Genomic DNA, 22,214 nt, shown 5'->3' with positions numbered 1-22,214 from the left:
CGCTAAGCAGAATTGAAAATGGAATTGGAATCGTAAAAATCTTATCAATTCCCATCCCTAGGTCTGAGTATCGGTTCTCACCTTCCTCCTCGGAGGCGGCGGCGGCGGCGTTGGTCTCGGCGGTGCAGCTGACTCCGTCTGCAGAGCAGGACTTGAGGAAATCCTGAGAGGCTTCGCTCTGCCGAGGAGCTGAAGAGCAGAAAAGCCTCAGAGCTGTGCCAGAACACGGCAGATTAACGCCTCAGAGTCAGAAACTCACCTTGGGCCAGCTGCAGCAGCGGGTCCACCTCCATGATGAAGTCCTCCTTCAGGCAGAGGAAGCCCACGATGGAGAACAGGTAGACGAGGATGAGGGCGAGCAGCGCCGTCAGGAGGATAGAGCGCCCGTTACGGGTCACGCTCTTTATCACGTTGAACAGAGTCTCCTCCCGGTAGATGAGGTCGAACAGCTGCAGAAACGACAGATTCAGCCGCGGGCCCCTGAACAGAACCGGCGGCGTGTATCCCTTTTCCAACCCAGTTTAGACTAAACCACGCCCACTTCCGCAGTACGGAAGCCTAGTCGGGAAGCGAGAGACTGACCCAATAGAAACTAGTACGAGAACGCAAAGTCTCTACCATCCACCAGCTCTGTAATGTCGTCATTTACCCTGTGTACTTACTTATGTTGCCAGTGGCTTAGGTATTAATAGCTGTGTGCTGAATTATTTTGAGGAGACAGCAAATTTACACTCTTACACTGTTATACAAGCTGCACAGTCACTACTTTACATTGTAGCAAAGTGTCATTTCTTAAAGGGGAACTCCGGGGCATTTGAAGCATGTTTCCATTGCTAGAGGTTGTCAAATAATGATAGTAGGACACAGAGAGGTGCACATCTGCACTCCCTGGGCATGAATATTACTGGGCATGTAGTGTTGTAATGTTTTAAATACTTGAACGCAGTTTTTCTAGAGAATATAATTGTTTTGTATATGGGATTATTCTCCATCGACTCTTTTGGGCTTTCACATGCGCGAGCCTACAACCAGCCGGTGAGTGACATGCTGTTTATAAAGTTGTTTTGTAACGTCCCCATGCCAGTAATGTGAGAACCATGCATTTGGTTTTGATGGTAAGGCTTGTGACTTTATTGTCGGATGGTTTATAAAGTGGTGTGACGTTTCTGCAGTGTGCAAGTTGTTGTTTTACGTGGAAGGGTTAGCTCTTGCCCCTTAGCCACCACGTATTAGCCTCGCATGACATGCTGTGCGGACAGAGCGATCTTCACACAGGGAGCACAGATGTGCACCTCTCTGTGTCCTACTGTCAGTATTTGACAACCTCTAGCAATGGAAACACGCTTCAAATGCCCCGGAGTTCCCCTTTAAGGATTGTCCCATGAAAAGACATTTATTGAATTTTGTTAAAAAAATGTCGACGTTGGACTTACTTCTGTGATATACTGTACTTATTGTCTGTTTCTTTTAAATGCTTTAATGCCTGCCTTTAATATCTTTTAATTGCCTCCCAAAACGAATTCAAGAATATAAAAAAATATGATGGGAGATAATCAGGTCTTAGAATATTTAACAGAGTGGCGTAGTACACCAAACTACGCTGTCTGTCATGACAATTTATTAACATTACTAAAATATTCGGGTATGATAGGAGATAATCGCTAGAATATTTAACAGAAAGTGACCAGTCAAGCACGCGAAACAACACTGCCATGACAATAAATTAACATTACTAAACTGACTGCTTTACACACTAAAGATATGCGATAGCCGATAGCCGAGCACAGTGTTTCCCAACCGGGGTACGCGGCGCACGGAGAGTTTTTTTTATTTTTATTATTCTTTAATTATTTGTTTATTATATTTTTTTCATCTAGCAAAGCTGATGAAAGAGCTCAAGTGTCTCGCTAAAGACCAGATTATACTACAGTAGTGAGTATTTTGATAAAGGTTTTGTTTCAGATATTAACTATTAAAAAGCACTTTTATGGAGGACTGTTTATGAAGGAGAGTCCAGACTCCAACTCTAACATGAGTTAGGCCTGTTAATGTATTCTTAAAAAGAGAGAGAAATGTTACTAGTTTAAGTCTGATAACAAAGGAAGATTATTTTGATTTTGTCACGCCATGGACTCATGTTTTTAGTTTTAGGTTACGTTTTTGTGTTTCTTAGTCCATGGTCTGGGTGCCAACCAGACCACCGCCTCCTGCCACGTTGTCGGATGTCCGGCCGCCTGCTGGACGGTCTCCGGCTCCTCCTGCTGCCACGTCGTCGGGGGTCTGGGTGCCAACCAGACCACCGCCTCTTCCTGCCACGCCGTCAGAGGTCTGGGCGTCCGCCAGACCAACATCTCCTGCTGCCCGAAGCCGGTACTTTAGCCGCATGCCTGTTCGGCCACCGCAGCCAGGTTTCTGGTCCCCCGCCTGACCGGCTTCGAGCCCCTCCCTCCCACCCATGAACCCGTGGGTCGTCTGGGATCCGCCCCTTGAGGGGGGGTGCTCTGTCACGCCATGGACTCATGTTTTTAGTTTTAGTTTACATTTTTGTGTTTCTTAGTCCATGTTTAGTTTTTAGTTTAGCCATGCCTCAGTTTCCCTGCACTCTGTTTAAGTTTTATGTTTTAGTTATCATGTTTTAGGTCACGTTTTGATTTTCAGTTCATGTCTTAGTTTCCCATGCTTGTTAATTAGTTAATTCCCCTGACCTGTCTGTCATTGTCTCCAATCACTCCCAGCCCTCCATTTAGTCTCCAGTCTCCCCTGTCTTGTCGCCGGATCTTTGCTTTACACTGCCCTGTTTGCCAGCCATGCTACGATACCTGTTTGTTCCATGTTCCTCGTCATTTCCCAAGTTAAGTATTTATTTTATTTATTCCATGCCAAGTCTTTTGTTTGCCTTTTCTAAGTTAAGTTTTTTTAATCCGGCGTTGCCGCGCTTTTTGTTTGCTCATTGTTTTTTGCTTTAATAAACCAACCTTTACTTTTGAAGTCCGCATCCGTGTCCTCCCTTCCCATCCTCACCAATACTGACAGATTTAGTATTTCTACTATTTTGGTTAATTATTTATATTTCAAGAAAATGTTTTTTATTCTTATGTTGAATTCAACTAAGGTTAAAAAAAAAGAGAGAAAGCCTGAGAATTTTATGGTCAAGTTAAGGATATTAAATAAAATGATTTTCATGTAATAACAACTGTGTTGCTCTACTTTTGGAGAATCATCGTACGCGTTGTATGTGTGAGGGGGAACTCGTAGTGTGACAAGAAGGCTCAGGGGGTACTCAGGCCAAAAAAGGTTGGGAAACACTGGCCTAGCACATAGGCGAGCTACGTCTTTTCGCATTTGATCAGAATGACATATGCGCTCATGACAATAAATAAACATTACTAAATGACTGCTTTTACACAGTAAAGTTACGATGGCGGGCGAGCGACGATAGCGTATGGGTAGCTGCTGCTTCGCATCGGCATACGCGGCTTCCGTACTAGCAAGAGGGGGTGGTTTTGTCTAAACTGGGTTGGAAAAGGGATACACGCGTCCCTGAACAGAACCGGCGCCTCCGAGCCCGCCCGCTTACCAGGATGCTGTAGAAGAGCTCGTGCACGCAGAGGCCCAGCGTGGAGGTCAGCACGTACGCCAGGTGGTAGATGAACTCCACGTCCATCACCATGGCTCTGTAGCCCATGATGAAGGTCCCGTTGTTCCCCACGAAGCTCACCACGAACACCACCTTGTTGATGAGCTGGAGACAGTCAGGGAGACAGATCAGCGGGACGCTCAGATGTCCTGCAGCCCCTGAAGGCTTCTTTCAGCTTTTCTGTGGTTGAACGGGTTTAAGACGTCTCAGTTCATACAGCTCAAGTCCTCTCAGCCCTCCCCGGTCACTTCAGGTGTTCCCCAGGGCTCCGTCCTGGGGCCCCTCCTCTTCATCATCTACCTCCTCCCACTTGGCAATATTTTCCGAAAATGTGGTATACATTTCCACTACTCATTTAAATAATTTTATTTGTTTCTCTTTATATTCTTTTATGTATTTTTAATGCTTCTTACACTCCCTGCTGCAATGCTTTTATTTTGTGTAAAGCACTTCAAACTGTTCTGCCCATGAAATGTGCTAAAAATAAAATTTATTTGATTTGATATCACCCCCGTCCTCCAGCAGCTTCACTGGCCCGGTCAAACTCGGAATTACTTTCAAAACCCTACTTTACACATTCATTGTCATCCCATCTCGATCCCTCATGATGAATGAGTGTTCCGAATTTCGTCGTCCCACGCTAAACTAATCCTATTGCGGGGATCATTTTTAAGGGTCTACAGGGTCAATGAGCGACTCACAAAAATATAAAGTTTAGATTCTTTCATGTCCTCGACTGGCAGGTGGCGCTCACAAAATTTCAAGAGTTTTCGAGCACCTTTAGCAAAGAAAGAATAACGGAGAAAAAAAAAAATCCTTGCAGATACAATCGGTCACTAAAAACCAGCAACAATCTCAACACCGCTAATCTAATAACTGAAAAATAACTTGTTTAAGGGGAGAAATGAGAGAGGAAACATCTTCTTTGTTGACAGATCATTTGGGATAAATCAGGTTTTCCAGCAGCTGCTTCTACCACAGGAAGTAACGACAGGAAGTACGACAGGAAGCGGTCGTGTTTCTTACGTTGAGCGAGCCGAGCAGGATGAGCGTGTTGCCGATGCCCAGGTGGTAGATGGACCGGAGGATCAGGGCGCCGGTGAGCGGCTGCAGGCCGTGGCGCTGAGAGAACAGACCCAGCACCGAGAGGCCGGTCAGGATCCAGAACATCATCAGCAGCAGCGAGTCGTCGATCGCTCCGGCTGAGGAGGAGGAGGGTGTTCAGATGGGGTGGAACACATGCAATTTGGTTAAAGGGATAGTTCGCCTCTTTTGACATGAAGCTGTATGACATCCCATATCAGCAACATCAGACCGAGCAGTCCCCTGCTTCCGAGCAGCAAACACCGTAACAGGCGCGGCTGTCGGCAGCAGGCAGTGATACGAAGGGAGAGAAAATAGGGCCAAGAGATTGTGAGGTCTGACTTTTTCCTGGAGAACCATTTTGTGATGCAAATGTATTACTCTGTTGAACGCATATTGTTCTGAGAAGCAAAACGCTTTATTTTTTAAACCCCAGCCAACTAGCCGGACTACCTTCATCAACACCAAAACGAGGCTGGAACTCTGCTCACAGGACGCAGCAGGGGGTAAGAAGATGTTCAGAAATGATGTTGCTGATATGGGATGTTACACAGCTTCATGTCTAAAGAGGCGAACTGTCCCTTTAAAGGGGACAACCATTCCAGTGGCCCCAGTCTGAGCCGGGCACAGTCCTGACTGGCAGCAGTACCTTGGCCAGAGTCGTAGGGGTAGAAGAAGGCGATGATGAGGTTGATGAAGACAGCCAGTCTGAAGGAGATGGTCCCCCAAAGAGACATCCTCCTGGAGAACCAGTACAGCACCGGCATACCTGCACACACAGTGCACACAGTTCACAGCTGAAGTGTTGAGGTGTCAGAGGAAGAAAATGTCCGTTTGGTTTCTATAGCAACAAGACTGACCAACAAGCTTTAGGAGAAAAACCATCAAACTGATGCGACTCAAAGGCAACAAAGAGAGTTTTCAGGCTCAGGTCTGAATGATGGAAGAACTGTGGCTGTGTTCAAAACCGCATACTAAATACTACATACTGCATACTAAATACTGCATATTACATACTACATACTACATACTTCCATACTGATCGATCAGACAGTATGCAGAGCGTTTACCCACAATGCATTTCGTTCCTGCCCGAGCAGAAATCAGCTGGCCTGAAGCTGATTTCCCTTAAGCTCTAAACTCTGTAAACTTTAGCAACATTTGAAACATTTTCAGGTGAGAAAGTAGTCGTTTAGATCCCCAACGTGTTGAAAACCTGACAAAATACCGGCTATTTACAATTTTGTTCCCACGAATTCGGCGCTACTAAAGCTAGCCGCAGTGAGCTAACGCACTTCCGGTTATTTTCACAAAATAAAATACCCGTTGCCTTTTATCATAGGGAAAGCCATTACCATACAATTGGTGCTTTTGTTTTGAAAACAGGAAGTGAACCTACCCTCGTTGTAGCTAGCTTGAAACTGCCGTTTTGACAGGAAATGACGATCGGCGACGTCACGTTACGTTGCATCTTGGGTAGTTTGAGTATGAGTAGTAACCTCATGATGCATACCCAACATTTCGGAGAATCTAGTATGCATCCGGGAACTTCTGCTTACTCAAACTCGCTTACTAACTCAAAAAGTTAGTATGAGTAGTAGGAGTAGTAGGAGAAGTATGTGGTTTGGAACACAGCCTGAGTGTGCATGTGTGCATGTGTGTGTGTTTGTGCGTGCACGCTCACTCCTCAGCTTCTTCTGCCACTCCATCTCTCCGTGCAGGAAGGAGGTTTGATCGAAGTAGTGCGTGACCTTTGACCCCTGCTCGTCCTGCTCGGTGGTGTTGAACACTCGGACCTTGGACTCCTCGGTCAGAAACTCGCAGATGGGGTGAACGGGAAACACGATCTGCTCCATGCTGCGGTCCTCTCGGACGATCTGGACACAGAAAAACGTGCACGTGCACGGGAGAGTGTTGACCTCGGGAAGGTATCTAAACTTTTTCACCTCTGAGCTTCAACAGGTGGAGGTGATGACCTCAGAGAGGAACTAAAATATTATAGTTCAGAGTTTAAACTATTTGGATCTATAGTACACTCTCAGAAATAGGGGTACAGTACGAGTCCTTTTTTGTCCCCTGAGGTACAATCTAAAGGGTTAATTATTGGACCTAAAGGTACCTATACAGGGGTTAGACAATGAAACTGAAACACCTGTCATTTTAGTGTGGGAGGTTTCATGGCTAAATTGGACCAGCCTGGTGGCCAATCTTCATTAATTGCACCAGTAAAAGCAGAGTGTGAATGTTCAATTAGCAGGGTAAGAGCACAGTTTAGCTCAAAATATTGCAATGCACACATCATTATGGGTGACATTCCAGAGTTCAAAAGAGGACAAATTGTTGGTGCACGTCTTGCTGGCGCATCTGTGACCAAGACAGCAAGTGTTTGTGATGTATCAAGAGCCGCGGTATCCAGGGTAACGTCAGCACACCACCCAGACTGTTGCATGCCCAGAGGGAAGCACGGGGGGGGATCAGTGATGGTTTGGGATGCCATATCATGGCGTTCCCTTGGCCCAATACTTGTGCTAGATGGGCGCGTCACTGCCAAGGACTACCGAACCATTCTGGAGGACCATGTGCATCCAATGGTTCATTGTATCCTGAAGGCGGTGCCGTGTATCAGGATGACAATGCACCGATACACACAGCCAGACTGGTGAAAGATTGGTTTGATGAACATGAAAGTGAAGTTGAACATCTCCCACGGCCTGCACAGTCACCAGATCTAAATATTATTGAGCCACTTTGGGGTGTTTTGGAGGAGCGAGTCAGGAAACGTTTTCCTCCACCAGCATCACGTAGTGACCTGGCCACTATCCTGCAAGAAGAATGGCTTAAAATCCCTGTGACCTGTATATGTCATTCCCAAGACGGATTCACGCTATACTGGCCGCAAAAGGAGGCCCTACACCATACTAATAAATAATTGTGGTCTAAAACCAGGTGTTTCAGTTTCATTGTCTAACCCCTGTATGTACTCAAGTGGTAAAATGTACCTATATGTACCTTTTTTTCTACATGCTGGGGTATAATAGACAGTCTGTGTTAGGCTACTTCAGTATAAGGGTACAAAATATCCCCCAGAGGTACCAGATTGGTCTCTGTAAGGTACAAACCACAAAACTACAAAACTATACCTTCTGAGGGTACTGCCCCAGTGACGAGCCATCGTACCCCTAAAGGTACAATTCTGTACATTATTTTCTGAGAGTGTATCAGTTTAAGGTGGTTCATATTTGGCAGTAAGGCTCCAGAGTACAGCACAGATCGGTCTGTAAGGAAGGTGGAGGCGGGGTGTAAAGTTCATACAGAAGAAAGGGATCGGCTGATTGGTCAGCTGAGGTAAAGAGAGCTGGACTCTGAAGCTACACTACGCTCGATGTTGTCGTCATCGTGCAACATATTCTAGAAAAAACTTGGGATGGGAGCAATTACGGCCCGGCAATGAGGTAAAAACATGATGTCACTCCCTGATGGCAGTCCCATATGGTCTAGCGGCTAGGATTCCTGGTTTTCACCCAGGCGGCCCGGGTTCAACTCCCGGTATGGGAATAGTTATTTGACTATTTGACTAAGCTAACGGCGTCATTGTTAGCTGCATGAGCTAACGGCTAATTTGATGTTAAGTTGGACTTTCAGCCTGTTTTAGACAGTGTGGGGGCACTTAAAGGGGTTAGTACCTCTATCTGTGCAGTCAGCTGCTCGTAGTACTCCAGCGGGTCCTGCTCTACCACAGGAGCTGGAGCTGTGGACTTCAACATCTGGGACAGCGGCCGGTTGTTCAGGTTCAGCTGCAGACACACAAACAGCAGAAAGTTTTATGGTGGCAGGAGACCACCATGGGAGGATGGATGGATGGATGGATGATAAATAGATGGATGGATGGATGGATGGATGGATGGATGGATGATAAATAGATGAATAGATAAATGGATGGATGGTGTTTACCATGGAGGAGATGCCCTCCTCTCCCTCTATGTTCTTCTTTGGAGGTTTCAGGAGGTTCTGCAGGACTTTGTTGTGTCGCGCCAGCTACAAACAAACAAACAAACAAACAAACAAACAAACAAACAAACAAAAAGCTTTAACTTCAGCACCAACATCTGATCCAGCGGAGCCCAATCACTGAGGCTCACAACCCTTCAGAGAGCCAATCAGAAGCCTGCATGTAGCCACCTGCTGAGCCAGGATGTAGATGTTGTGTCCCACCTCCCGGGGAGGAACCTCCACCTCTTCGCATTCGATTTCCTGAGTGTAGGCCTTCTTTATCACCTCCACCTGCGCACACACAGAGTTGGGATCAACGTGACCTCCGACCTTTATAAAGCTGCTGCTTTATAAAACATCTGGCCCGGACTCTCACCAGCTCCCGCGGCCGCAGGTTGAACAGGATTCTCTCTGCGTTCTCGCTGTCGTGGCGACTTTCCATCAGAGCCAACAGCAGCTTGGAGGCGTTGTCCTGGCAACCGGGACGAAAACAGAATAAAAACACAACCCTGGTATTTATTTAGTTCCCCTTTGTTTGAAAGTTCCTCATCTAACGAGTCGTTCTGATTTTCATTTCTAAAGTACGTCGCTCCTTAAGTTGACTCCGCCTCCTCTGCTAAGCCCCGCCCACTCACATCCCCCCTGCTGGACGGATGAAGCCAGCTTCCGGTGGAAATGTTCTGCTGTCAGCTGCACTGAGGAGCATGCATAGCCGCTTTCGGACATACCGTTCTAAGAACGCAGTTATCAGAACTGTCCTACTCGAATTTCGTTCTGATCACTGTCCTTCTGTTTCAGTCTGCATTCGCACATGAGTCGGGACTGATGTGCCGCGCGCAGCCGTCTGCGTCAGTGACGTGTTAGCCGTTAGCCGTTTAGCGCTACATTCAACACCAAAACAAAACTCGTAAAAGTAAGGATTCATGGTCTGCATGATGGTGATATTAATCATGGACGATCAGATCAGGCGTCTAATATGGAGGCTGGAAGAGCTCACAGAGAGAGTCAGGAGATACTTTTTCATTTCATGAAGGAAGAAAGGAGAGCAGAGTGCTGCAGACAAATGAGACCAGTGTAAGTTTAACTTATTAAACAGGCACCGGTTGTGTCTGTGTCTTATGAGGAAACATTTCAGCCGTGACAACATGACAAGGGGCGTAGCTGCCGACCACCACACACCTCCGTCAGATGCGTTCTATAGAACCATGAAAAGACCCGACCTCGGAGAAGGAGCTAAATAGTTATAGGAACTAAGGGAGATAGCCCCGAGTTCCTGTATGTCCGAAACACGGGAGAAAACGGCCCCGCGGATTAAAAGGTTATTAGAACTGCCAAAGGTTCCTACAGTCTGAAAGCGGCTCATCTTCCATCCAGCAGCAGCCTCAGAGGATATCAGAGCCCAGTGAATAAACTCTATCTGAGGCTAATGTTCCAGCAGAGTTAGATAAAGACTGTGGATAAACTCTATCTGAGGCTAATGTTCCAGCAGAGTTAGCTAAAGACTGTGGACGAACTCTATCTGAGGCTAATGTTCCAGCAGAGTTAGCTAAAGACTGTGGATAAACTCTATCTATGGCTAATGTTCCAGCAGAGTTAGCTAAAGACTGTGGACGAACTCTATCTGAGGCTAATGTTCCAGCAGAGTTAGCTAAAGACTGTGGATAAACTCTATCTGAGGCTAATGTTCCAGCAGAGTTAGCTAAAGACTGTAGATAAACTCTATCTGAGGCTAATGTTCCAGCAGAGTTAGCTAAAGACTGTGGATAAACTCTGAGGCTAATGTTCCAGCAGAGTTAGCTAAAGACTGTGGATAAACTCTGAGGCTAATGTTCCAGCAGAGTTAGCTAAAGACTGTGGATAAACTCTGAGGCTAATGTTCCAGCAGAGTTAGCTAAACACTGTGGATGTGCAGCAGCCACTTTTCATGCCACTGTTTTAACAACTTGGTCCAGTTCAATGCTGGACTGAAGAAGCTGAGCCACAAAGAGGGATCAGTTCCAACTCCCAGAGCAGGGAAGCATCTGAGAAATAACTCCTCATGGTTTATTTATTGGTTTGTTTTCTCCTTTAGCAACAGCTAACGCTAACAGCTTAGCTAATGAAGATGACGTACACCAGCTTCTAAGGAGTTATTGCTGTTATTTTCTCCTTTAGCAGCAGCTAACGCTAACAGCTTAGCTCCTCATGGTTTATTTATTGATTTATTTTCTCCTTTAGCAGCAGCTAATGCTAACAGCTTAGCTCCTCATGGTTTATTTATTGATTTATTTTCTCCTTTAGCAGCAGCTAACGCTAACAGCTTAGCTCCTCATGGTTTATTTATTGATTTATTTTCTCCTTTAGCAGCAGCTAACGCTAACAGCTTAGCTCCTCATGGTTTATTTATTGATTTATTTTCTCCTTTAGCAGCAGCTAACGCTAACAGCTTAGCTCATGTTTTATTTATTGATTTATTTTCTCCTTTAGCAGCAGCTAACGCTAACAGCTTAGCTTCTCATGGTTTATTTATTGATTTATTTTCTCCTTTAGCAGCAGCTAACGCTAACAGCTTAGCTAATGTTTTATTTATTGATTTATTTTCTCCTTTAGCAGCAGCTAACGCTAACAGCTTAGCTCCTCATGTTTTATTTATTGATTTATTTTCTCCTTTAGCAGCAGCTAACGCTAACAGCTTAGCTTCTCATGGTTTATTTATTGATTTATTTTCTCCTTTAGCAGCAGCTAACGCTAACAGCTTAGCTCCTCATGGTTTATTTATTGATTTATTTTCTCCTTTAGCAGCAGCTAACGCTAACAGCTTAGCTCATGTTTTATTTATTGATTTATTTTCTCCTTTAGCAGCAGCTAATGCTAACAGCAACTAACACTAACAGCTTAGCTAATGAAGATTACATACACCAGCTTCTGAGGAGTTATTGCTGTTGCAGCCCAGAGCTGAGAACATAAAACCTCAGGGTTAAGTAAAGAAAACCAAACTTCTTGGCCATATGGTGCTGCTGTACTGAACCAGGCGGAGCAGCGTACCTTCAGCTGCAGCACCATCTCCATCTGATAGTAACAAAGTGGACTGATGTCGTTCAGGATCAGAGCTGTGATGATGTCAATGCCGTTGGACTCGTGGGTCACGATGCACGTCTGGAACACACATACATTGTTCAGGTTCATGAGTTTATATCAGATACTGGTTGGCAGGACTCCAGAGGTATAAAGCAAACTGGGTTTATTTTCAAAAACAAAGTTAACAAAAACTAAACTGTGGGACAAAACATGAACATGACTAAAGAAACCAAAAGACTTGGCAAGACATGAAAAACCACTTATCTTTATACGTGGCATGAGGGGTGAAAAACAGAACGCGGACCCTGGAAACTAAATAGTGAACTGAGAGTGATTGACAAATGAGTGCAGCTGGGGTACGATGGACAGGTGAAGGGAATGAAACTAATGACCTGGGAAGTGAGGGAAAAACAAAGGCAAGACTAAAACAAACTGTGTTCGAAACCGCCTACTACTCCTACTAACTTTAACTTTTTATTAAGTTCCCGGATGCATACTAGATTCTCTGAAATGTTGGGTATGCATCATGAGGTTACTACTCATACTCAAACTACCCAAGATGCAACGTAACGTGACGTCGCCGATCGTCATTTCCTGTCAAAACGGCAGTTTCAAGCTAGCTACAACGAGGGTAGGTTCACTTCCTGTTTTCAAAACAAAAGCACCAATTGTATGGTAATGGCTTTCCCTATGATAAAAGACAACGGGTATTTTATTTTTGTGAAAATAACCGGAAGTGCGTTAGCTCACTCCGGCTAGCTTTAGTAGCGCCGAATTCGTGGGAACAAAATTGTAAACAGCCGGTATTTTGTCAGGTTTTCAACACGTTGGGGATCTAAACGACTACTTTCTCACCTGAAAATGTTTCAAATGTTGCTAAAGTTTACAGAGTTTAGAGCTTAAGAGAAATCAGCTTCAGGCCGGCTGATTTCGGCTCGGGCAGGAGCGAAATGCATTGTGGGTATACGCTCTGCATACTGTCTGATCTGAGTATGTAGTATGTGAGTATGGAGTATGCAGTATGTAGTATGTAGTATATAGTATGTAGTATGCAGTATGTAGTATGCAGTATGCAGTATGCAGTATGCAGTATGTAGTATGTAGTATATAGTATGCAGTATGTAGTATGCAGTATGTAGTATGCAGTATGTAGTATGTAGTATGCAGTATGCAGTATGTAGTATGCAGTATGTAGTATGTAGTATGCAGTATGTAGTATGTAGTATGTAGTATGCACTATGTAGTATGTAGTATGCAGTATGCAGTATGCAGTATGTAGTATGCAGTATGCAGTATGTAGTATGCAGTATGCAGTATGTAGTATGTAGTATATAGTATGTAGTATGCAGTATGTAGTATGTATTATGCAGTATGCAGTATGTAGTATGCAGTATGCAGTATGTAGTATGTAGTATATAGTATGCAGTATGTAGTATGCAGTATGTAGTATGTAGTATGCAGTATGCAGTATGTAGTATGCAGTATGTAGTATGTAGTATGTAGTATGCAGTATGCAGTATGTAGTATGCAGTATGTAGTATGCAGTATGTAGTATGTAGTATGCAGTATGTAGTATGCAGTATGTAGTATGCAGTATGCAGTATGCAGTATGTAGTATGCAGTATGCAGTATGTAGTATGTAGTATGCAGTATGTAGTATGCAGTATGTAGTATGCAGTATGCAGTATGTAGTATGTAGTATATAGTATGCAGTATGTAGTATGCAGTATGTAGTATGTAGTATGCAGTATGTAGTATGTAGTATGCAGTATGTAGTATGTAGTATGTAGTATGTAGTATGTAGTATATAGTATGCAGTATGTAGTATGCAGTATGTAGTATGTAGTATGCAGTATGTAGTATGTAGTATGCAGTATGTAGTATGTAGTATGTAGTATATAGTATGCAGTATGTAGTATGCAGTATGTAGTATGTAGTATGCAGTATGCAGTATGCAGTATGTAGTATGTAGTATGTAGTATGTAGTAGGCGGTTTCGAACACAGCCAAGAACTAAAAAAAAAAAGGGTCAATTTTTTGAAAATAATTAAAAACTTGGTGGTTATGATCAGAACTGAAGTGGAAGAAAAGATTTATGAAAAAAGTGGAAAAAATATTAACATATGGTATTTTGGGGATCATCTTAGAAAAATGACTCTTTTCAGAAATTAAGGAGTTGTTTTTTTTTTAAATTAGGCATAACAAAAAATTTAAAATCCCTAAAAATCAATGTTGTTGCTGATCATTGACATATCCCAGACCATAATTATCCCTACTCAATAATTCCACTTTGCAGTCCATATTTTGCAAATACTGGCACCTAAAGACTTAAAATTTGGGCTAAAAAGTTCAACTTGGCATCTAAAGGGTTAATATTTTTTTTAAATAATTGAAAAGTTGGTAGTTATGATCAGAACTGAAGTGGAATAAAAGATTTATGAAAAAAAGTGGAAAAAAATATTAATATATGATGTTTTTAGGTCGTTTTAAAAGGGGACAAAAATGTCCCTTTTCAGAAATTAAGGAGTTTTTTTTCTACACAATGAAAAATTACATTGTATATGATGTGTGTTTGAAATTTGAAAAAATAGTCAAAAATGCACAACTGGACCAAATATGATGAGTATCACTATCTACAGTGTGAAATTAGAGGAGAAAGTTCACCCCAAGTGGAAAAAAATGTCCTCTATCAGGGATCAGGGTAAAAAAGAAAAGAAAAGCCAAATTGTATGTCTGAAACTGAAAGTATTGTATAGTAGCTTTCAAAAAAAATATTTTGAATTTTTTTTTTTTTTTTACAAAAGCTGGTATACAAATGATGTCCCAGGGCATTTAAAGAAGGAAATGTTTCAAATTGATCTACCAGCTCCGTTGGTTCTGCGTTTGGTGATGGGAATAATGGTTTTTCAGGGGTACTGGTGCTATTACCAGCCTGTCACCCTAAAAAACTAAGATGTTTTTACCTGGTTCTCCTGGCAGGGCCCCTGACAGTACTCTGTGAGTGTCTCCAGGGTCTGGATGATCAGGTGGACGTTTAATTCGTTGATGTAGAGGCCCAGCAGGCCCAGGCCGCCGGTGGTGCTGCCACACATGATGTCCAGAAACTGCAGAGTCTCACACACCAGGTTGTAGTTGGTTTTATTGTTCTGACACCGCAGAAAGTTCTGGAAACACAAACAAAGATTTCAAATTTACGAGCTCACGACACCTATTCTGAGCATCTGCGAGTCCCTGACGCCGCACTTCCTCTAACGACCACTAGAGGGTGGTAAAAACAATCCACCGCATTGAACAGGAGAGGAAAACGTCCTGAAATTAAAATGTTTGACAGCCTGAGAACCTTCTTCTCCTGAGTCTGATATCTACAAAAAAACTGAAAAAGATTCTTTCTTTTAGATTACACATCGTACATAAAGAACGGTGACCGAATGTTTTTATCAATGAGTTAAAAACTAACCAGTCGGTCAAGGTTGTTTACTGGTTAGTAAGTGGGAACTAACCTGTAGGTTGAGGCTGTTTACTGGATAGTAAGTACAAACTAACCAGTAGGTCAATGTTGTTTACTGGTTAGTAAGTGGGAACTAACCTGTAGGTTGAGGCTGTTTACTGGATAGTAAGTACAAACTAACCAGTAGGTCAATGTTGTTTACTGGTTAGTAAGTGGGAACTAACCTGTAGGTTGAGGCTGTTTACTGGTTAGGAAGTAGAAACTAACCAGTAGGTCAATGTTGTTTACTGGTTAGTAAGTGGGAACTAACCTGTAGGTTGAGGCTGTTTACTGGTTAGTAAGTAGAAACTAACCAGTAGGTCAATGTTGTTTACTGGTTAGTTAGTAGTAACTAACTTGTAGGTCGATGTTGTTTACTGGTTAGTTAGTTGTAGCTTGAGCTTATTTAGTGGTTAGTTAGTTGTAGCTTGAGCTTCTTTACTGGTTAGTTAGTAGGAATTAACCTGTAGCCCGAGCTTCTTTACTGGTTAGTTAGTAGTAACTAACCTGTAGCTTGAGCTTCTTTACTGGTTATTTAGTAGGACCTAACCTGTAGGTCGAGGTTGTTTACTGGTTAGTTAGTAGGAACTAACCTGTAGCTTGAGCTTCTTTACTGGTTAGTTAGTAGGAACTAACCTGTAGCTTGAGCTTCTTTAGTGGTTAGTTAGTAGGAACTAACCTGTAGGTTGAGGTTGTTTACTGGTTAGTTAGTAGGAACTAACTTGTAGCTTGAGCTTCTTTACTAGTTAGTTAGTAGGAACTAACCTGTAGGTCGAGGTTGTTTACTGGTTAGTTAGTAGGAACTAACCAGTAGAATAGCCGCTTTCGGACAGACCGTTCTAAGAAAGTAGTTATCAGAACTACCCTCCTCGAATTTCGTTCTGATAACTGTCCTTCCCCAGCGGAACTGTTTCAGTCTGCATTCGCACATGAGTCGGGACCTGATAGGGACTGATACGCCGCGCGCAGCCGTCTGCTTCAGTGACGTGTTAGCCGTTAGCCGTTTAGCGCTACATTCAAACACAAAACAAAACGGTAAAAGTAATGAGAGTAAAAAAAAACACCACCAAGAAGCTAACATGGAGAGCGGGGAGGCCACCGTGTTTATGGTCTGCATGATGGTGATATTAATCATGGACAATCACATCAGGCGTCTAATATCGAGGCTGGAAAAGCTCACAGAGAGAATCAGGAGATACTTTTTTATTTCATGCAGGAAGAAAGGAGAGCAGAGCGCTGCAGACAAATGAGACCAGTGTAAGTTTAACTTATTAAACACCCACCGGTTGTGTCTGTGTCTATGAGGAGACATTTCAGCCGTGACAGCATGACATGGGGCGTAGCTACCAACCACCACACACCTCCGTCAGATGCGTTCTATAGAACTATGAAAAGACCCGACCTCAGAGAAGGAGCTAAATAGTTATAGGAACTAAGGGAGAAAGCCCCGAGTTCCTGTATGTCCGAAACACGGGAGAAAACGGCCCTGCGGATTAAAAGGTTATTAGAACTGCCAAAGGTTCCTACAGTCCGAAAGCGGCTATTGAGGTTGTTTACTGGTTAGTTAGTAGGAACTAACCTGTAGGTTGAGCTTCTTTAGTGGTTAGGTAGTAGTAACTAACTTGTAGGTTGAGGTTGTTTACTGGTTAGTTAGTAGGAACTAACCTGTAGCTTGAGCTTATTTACTGGTTAGTTAGTAGTAACTAACCTGTAGGTCGAGGTTGTTTACTGGTTAGTTAGCAGTAACTAACCTGTAGGTTGAGCTCCTTTAGTGGTTAGTTAGTAGTAACTAACCTGTAGGTCGAGGTTGTGGTTCTCACACAGCAGCTGCAGGAACCTCAGGATCGGCTTCATGATGGTAACAGCTGGTCCCATCTCCATCTCCACCTCCCGCTGCTCCACCACAGGCTGAACCGGCAGGGCGGAGACGGCCATTACCGGGGCGATGGACTGACCCTGGACCAGCAGCGGATGACCTCCTGAACCAGGAAGTACCAGTGTTCCAGAACCACCTTTACATATTTCAGCAACATTTGACTCTATTAACTTTGCCAAACGGCACCATTGAAGCGCAGAATCAATTAAAAATTAAGCTTTTTCCTGCGTCGCATCTGAACCAATAAAACCTGAACAGCTGATGTGGATATGTGTAGTGAAACTAAAGCTCACCGCTCTCCAGCTCCTTCTCGTTGGCCTTGTGCGTCATCTCGCCGACGTTGACAGAAACTGTTGCTTTGATGTCCATCTGAGCTTCTTTCATCCTGTCGTGCAGGACTTTGAAGAACTTCTCTGACTTTTTGTCGCCCATCATCAGTTTGTAGAAGGAGTTCTGCAGACGCAGGCGTGGACACGAGTTAAATCTGATGACAAACATCGTGATCTGCGGGAAACCTGCGCGTCCCTCAGACAAATCCTAACTTCTGTTCTGCTTTTCTTTCTTTTTTTTAAAAACATGTTTATTGCATATTTTGTTAATTTACAAACGGTGAACAACATAGAACAAGAAGGTACATATGAGAAAAAAAAGCAACGATAATAATAGCAATAATAATTATTCAAATAAAATGAATAACTAAATAACTGGAAGAAGAAAAATAAATAATAATAATAATAATAATAATAATAATAATAATAATAATTTAAAAAAGACGCTTTTAACCACAAAACTAAATATCATTGCTTGTGTAAGAATCATGGTGGTAAAGAGATAGGCTAAATAAATGAAAAATGTGTGAATAAATAAATGAGTATATATCTATATATACACACACACATATGTAAAGGTCTAAATGTGTATACTAAATCAAGATAATATGAAAAGATGGATAAATCTTCATTCCAGCCATCTACTTCAATATCATTTTTCTCAAGGAAATTACAGAAAATCTTCCAGATTTTCCAAAACTTGTCCACCTTATTTTTTTTTACATCCCTGTTAACCATTGCAAAGTAGTACAAGGTTTATCCCTTTTCCATGAGCAGGCTATACATCTTTTAGCTTCCAGAAAACAAATATTAAGTAAGGATTTTTCATTTTTGGAGGTCACAAAGTTGTCCGTTCTGTTTTGCTTTGAGGTGACGTCACAGGTTGTTAACCATAGAAGAAACCTGCCAAGAACCTGCTCAAATCCCGACATTGTTTTGCCACATTTTCAGAGAACTGTGATTAAAAACCTCTAAATGCAGCTAAATGGCAGCTAAACGCTCATGGTCCTGTTGTACTGTTTCCACACAGGTGAGTTACCTGAATCTCCGTGTTTCCTCCCTCCAGCAGACAGATGGCCAACTGGATGCTCTCCTGGAAGATCTTGTCGTTCTTGGTGCTCATCACCAGGTCGGTGAACAGCTTTGTTCCTCCTTCTCGGTCCAAGCGACACTGAATGGCTGAGACCGCCGCCCAGTCCCGCTCCTGCTCGCCAACTGACGCACAAACACACCAGCGTGAGCGCAACATTTCCACATTAATCGCATCGAATCGTATCGAATCGTAGCGAATCGTATCAAATCGAATTAAATCGTATCGAATCAAATCGTAAAGGAATCGTATCGAATCAAATCATATCGAATCGTAGTTTACCTGCAGCTCCCACTTCAGCCAAGTCGTTCTTCTGGTTGTTTTTCTTGTTTGGAAACAAGTAGTTCTGCAGTAAAACTTTCCGCAGCGAAATTCCCTGAAACGAAACAACAGGAAGTGATGTCACAGTGATGTTAGAGTGATGTCACAGTGATGTCACAGTGATGTCAGCCCCCGTCCTGACACAGCCGCACTGGATCGTGACAGGAACAAGTTCTCTCTGTACGATAAAGTGATGATAACGCAGAAAAAACGTTTCCCACAGCAGGAAATCTCAGAGATTTAAAAATTAGGGCTGGGCGAGTTAACTCGTTAATTATTTAACGCCGATAAATGTTTCATCGCATATTAATGCAGGTTTTATTTATTTTATTTAAAACAATTTTTTTTAATTAAATTTATTTTTTTTAAATTAAAACAATTTTAAATGTTTAATTTTTTTTGGCTTTTGTGCCTTTAATGGATAGGAAAGTTCAGAGAGAGGGGGAACAACACGCAGCACAGGGCCGTCCGATGCGGGACTGGAACCGGGGCCAGCTGCAGCGAGGACTAAAGCCTCTGTACATGAGGCGCCTGCTCAGCCCACTACGCCACGGACCACCCCTGTTTTATTATTTATTTTATTTTGTAAAAGTCTGTCGCTCACAGGCTTTTATTTTGTAAAAGTCTGCTGCTGTCTGTTGTGGAACAGGAAAAGAAAGTAATCGGCGGATCCACCAAACATGGAGAAGGGTACGGAACTTTTACTCGGCCATTTTCATGTTAAAGTTCTTCCAGACGGCGGAGTCGACAGAACCAAAGTCATCTGTAAACACTGCCAAGTTGAATTGTCTTCTCAGCGTAGTAGTTCCAGTCTAAAATATCACTTAAAGGCAAAACACACAACTGATAGCAGCAAGTCATTCAAGGAAACAGACAGTGGAGCGAGGCTTCTACATAAAAACTACAGAAAGATGCTGATGTTAAAAGTGTGTTTGCACAACAAATGTTATGGCACTTTCATTCATATGGCAGCACATTTAAAATAAAGCTAAATGCTAAAAGCTATACGCTACTTTTGGATTCATTTTTGGATTCTGCATACAAATGAGATTAATCGTGATTAATCAGGGAAATCATGTGATTAATTAGATTAAACATTTTAATCGTTGCCCAGCCCTAATAAAAATATTATTGAAAAAAAACTAAAAAAACAGAGAATTTGTCCTTTATCTGTCTGCTTTTCTTCTGTCTGTTGGGCCTACGGCGGCGGCTGACCCCTAATCGATCGGTGATCATTAAGAATCGGGCTGATCGGGATCCACTGACCTTCTCATCGAAGTCCAGAGTCCGGATCAGCATCTCCTGCAGCGTCCTCAGGACCTTGATGCACAGCTTCTCCTCTGAGGTCATCAGAGCTTTGGTGTGTTGGATCAGCCTGCACACACACACACACACACACAGATCATTTCCCATCATGCACTGCGAGCGCGTGGGAGAGGCGGCGGCTCTCAGACTCAGAGGGACCTACTTGGAGATGAAGCCTCCGGACTCGCAGCGCTGCCGGACGTCGGTTCCCTCCAAGAACAGCAGCTCCGGCTGGTGCAGGACGTCCACCAGCACCGACAGCTCCGAGTTCACCAGCGGCTTCAGGCGCTCCTCCAGCGTGTTGATGATGTCCTGAACACAGATTAAACATCTGAAACATCTGCCGGCAGGTAACCATGGAAGATGCTGACTCCTGGCGTCAAACTGAGGCATGACTCAGTAAAGCTTTAAAGGGACAGTTCGCCTCTTTTGACATGAAGCTGTATGACATCCCATATCAGCAACATCATTTATGAACATTGACTTAGTTCCAGCCTAATTTCACTGGAAAAAAATCTAAATCTTACCAAGTATATTTGTCTCATTGAGTATCTCATTACACTTGATATAAGACACAACTGCCTAACAAGTACCATTTCAGCCAGATATAGGGACTTGTTTTAATACAATACATCTGGAATATATATGCTACAAACCGTTTGACTCAATCAACCAGCTGAGATAGCATCTTTATTCCCCCAGTGCCTGCGTCCATATTCACTTCAACCGCAAAGTGACGGACTTATTTCCTGTTGCAGATTTATATAAATAAATATGTAAAAAAAAAAACGGTGAATAAAAAAACAGTGTTTTTTCACAGTTGTATTACTGTGTTGTTGTTATCTTATTATTGACCATTATGCCTGGTGTTGCAAATAAGCAACATACCAAAATTTCTATTTATTTTTTGTGCAAAAGTGAAATTAATAATCTCAGCATTATTTACCATCTACTTAAAGCTGCAGTCGGCAGGTTTTCAAAATTGCGAGTCTAAAGTCGGAAAATTCGAACTGACACAACTTTCAGGTCCCTCCCCCAACCTCTAACAAGCTCCGAATCGCCCCCCAAACCCCTCCCCCTCTGTGGACGAGTTTGTGCACGTGAGTTCACACCAGTGTGAGCGCACAGAAGCTGGGGCTCAGCAGCGTGTGCACAAGCTGTGATTGACAGGTAGGATTCCTCCACCCTAACTTGATTGGTTAAAAACAGCCGGGAGCGCTCGGTTTTTGCAAGCATGATTACAGGCTTCAGAGGGAGCTACAGATTTAGTTATTTTTCCTAAACAGCCTATTTAATATTCTACTTCCAGAATCCCATGACAGTTCAAGCTAATATGACTAAAAAAAAGTTGCCGACTGCCGCTTTAAAGGCTAAAACACACACAAAACATTTTTTTATATACAGCTATATAAATTCAGGCGTTAAGGGGTTAAGTGAAAAAGTCTTGAAAACAAATTGTTTTGAGTCATATTTCACACGAAACAAGCTTTTTTTTACACTTGAAGAGGTTTTTAAGCTAATTTCAAGATCACTTTTATCTCAAAAGTCCCAAATATCACATCTTATTTCAAGAAATCTGGACAAGCCAATTTTCACTAGTTCCATTGGCAGATTTTTTTTGCTTATTTCAAGCAAAAACGTCTTTTATTTGTTGTTTTTCTTACTTATTTTTGGAGGGGCATTTTTTCCAGTGTGGCTGGGGTTTAAAAAATAAAGCGTTTTGCAGCAGGGGGTAAGAAAATGTTCAGAAATGATGTTGCTGATATGGGATGTCATACAGCTTCATGTCAAAAGAGGTGAACTGTCCCTTTAAATCAGAGGACAGCGAGGGCACCTGCAGCTTCTCGATGATGTTCTTGTAGTCCCAGGGGTTGCTGGAGACGACGGGTCTGGAGGAGCGGGAGGTGGACTTGTAGTTGGGGTTGTTACGGGACAGAGAGTTCAGAGCCGAGCTGGACAGCATGTTGTTGATCTGAGCTTCCAGTTCCAAAGGGAGAGTGATGGAGCGGCTCTTAGCTGAAGGCAGAAACACATAGTTGG

At 43.0% G+C, this 22,214-nt stretch overlaps 1 protein-coding gene and 1 non-coding gene across 5 annotated transcripts in view; one reads left to right on the top strand and one right to left on the bottom strand.

Moving 5' to 3' along the window:
• Positions 1-22,214, bottom strand: part of itpr3 (inositol 1,4,5-trisphosphate receptor, type 3) — a 153,395-nt gene that overhangs the window by 7,735 nt on the left and 123,446 nt on the right. For 3 of the 4 annotated variants that reach the window (XM_075475918.1, XM_075475920.1, XM_075475921.1), the window contains 19 exons: positions 22,009-22,190; positions 20,338-20,486; positions 20,136-20,244; positions 18,831-18,924; positions 18,498-18,673; positions 17,423-17,582; positions 17,048-17,265; positions 14,730-14,930; positions 11,735-11,845; positions 9,087-9,182; positions 8,900-9,001; positions 8,672-8,755; positions 8,404-8,514; positions 6,405-6,597; positions 5,370-5,489; positions 4,664-4,839; positions 3,578-3,742; positions 260-449; positions 82-189 (listed from right to left, as the gene is read on the bottom strand). In XM_075475918.1, the coding sequence (XP_075332033.1) occupies positions 82-189; positions 260-449; positions 3,578-3,742; positions 4,664-4,839; positions 5,370-5,489; positions 6,405-6,597; positions 8,404-8,514; positions 8,672-8,755; positions 8,900-9,001; positions 9,087-9,182; positions 11,735-11,845; positions 14,730-14,930; positions 17,048-17,265; positions 17,423-17,582; positions 18,498-18,673; positions 18,831-18,924; positions 20,136-20,244; positions 20,338-20,486; positions 22,009-22,190 (2,745 nt within the window). The remainder of the gene's footprint in view (positions 1-81; positions 190-259; positions 450-3,577; positions 3,743-4,663; positions 4,840-5,369; positions 5,490-6,404; positions 6,598-8,403; positions 8,515-8,671; positions 8,756-8,899; positions 9,002-9,086; positions 9,183-11,734; positions 11,846-14,729; positions 14,931-17,047; positions 17,266-17,422; positions 17,583-18,497; positions 18,674-18,830; positions 18,925-20,135; positions 20,245-20,337; positions 20,487-22,008; positions 22,191-22,214) is intronic. The other variant, XM_075475919.1, reaches the window with a different exon arrangement.
• Positions 8,204-8,275, top strand: trnae-uuc (transfer RNA glutamic acid (anticodon UUC)). Its single transcript has one exon. It is a non-coding gene; the product is annotated as a tRNA-Glu (tRNA).

The sequence above is a fragment of the Odontesthes bonariensis genome, chromosome 10 (assembly GCF_027942865.1).
Source record: "Odontesthes bonariensis isolate fOdoBon6 chromosome 10, fOdoBon6.hap1, whole genome shotgun sequence".
NCBI lineage: Eukaryota > Metazoa > Chordata > Actinopteri > Atheriniformes > Atherinopsidae > Odontesthes > Odontesthes bonariensis.
The sequence above is the reverse complement of the archived record's forward strand: the minus strand, read 5'-3'. Positions and strand labels throughout refer to the sequence as shown.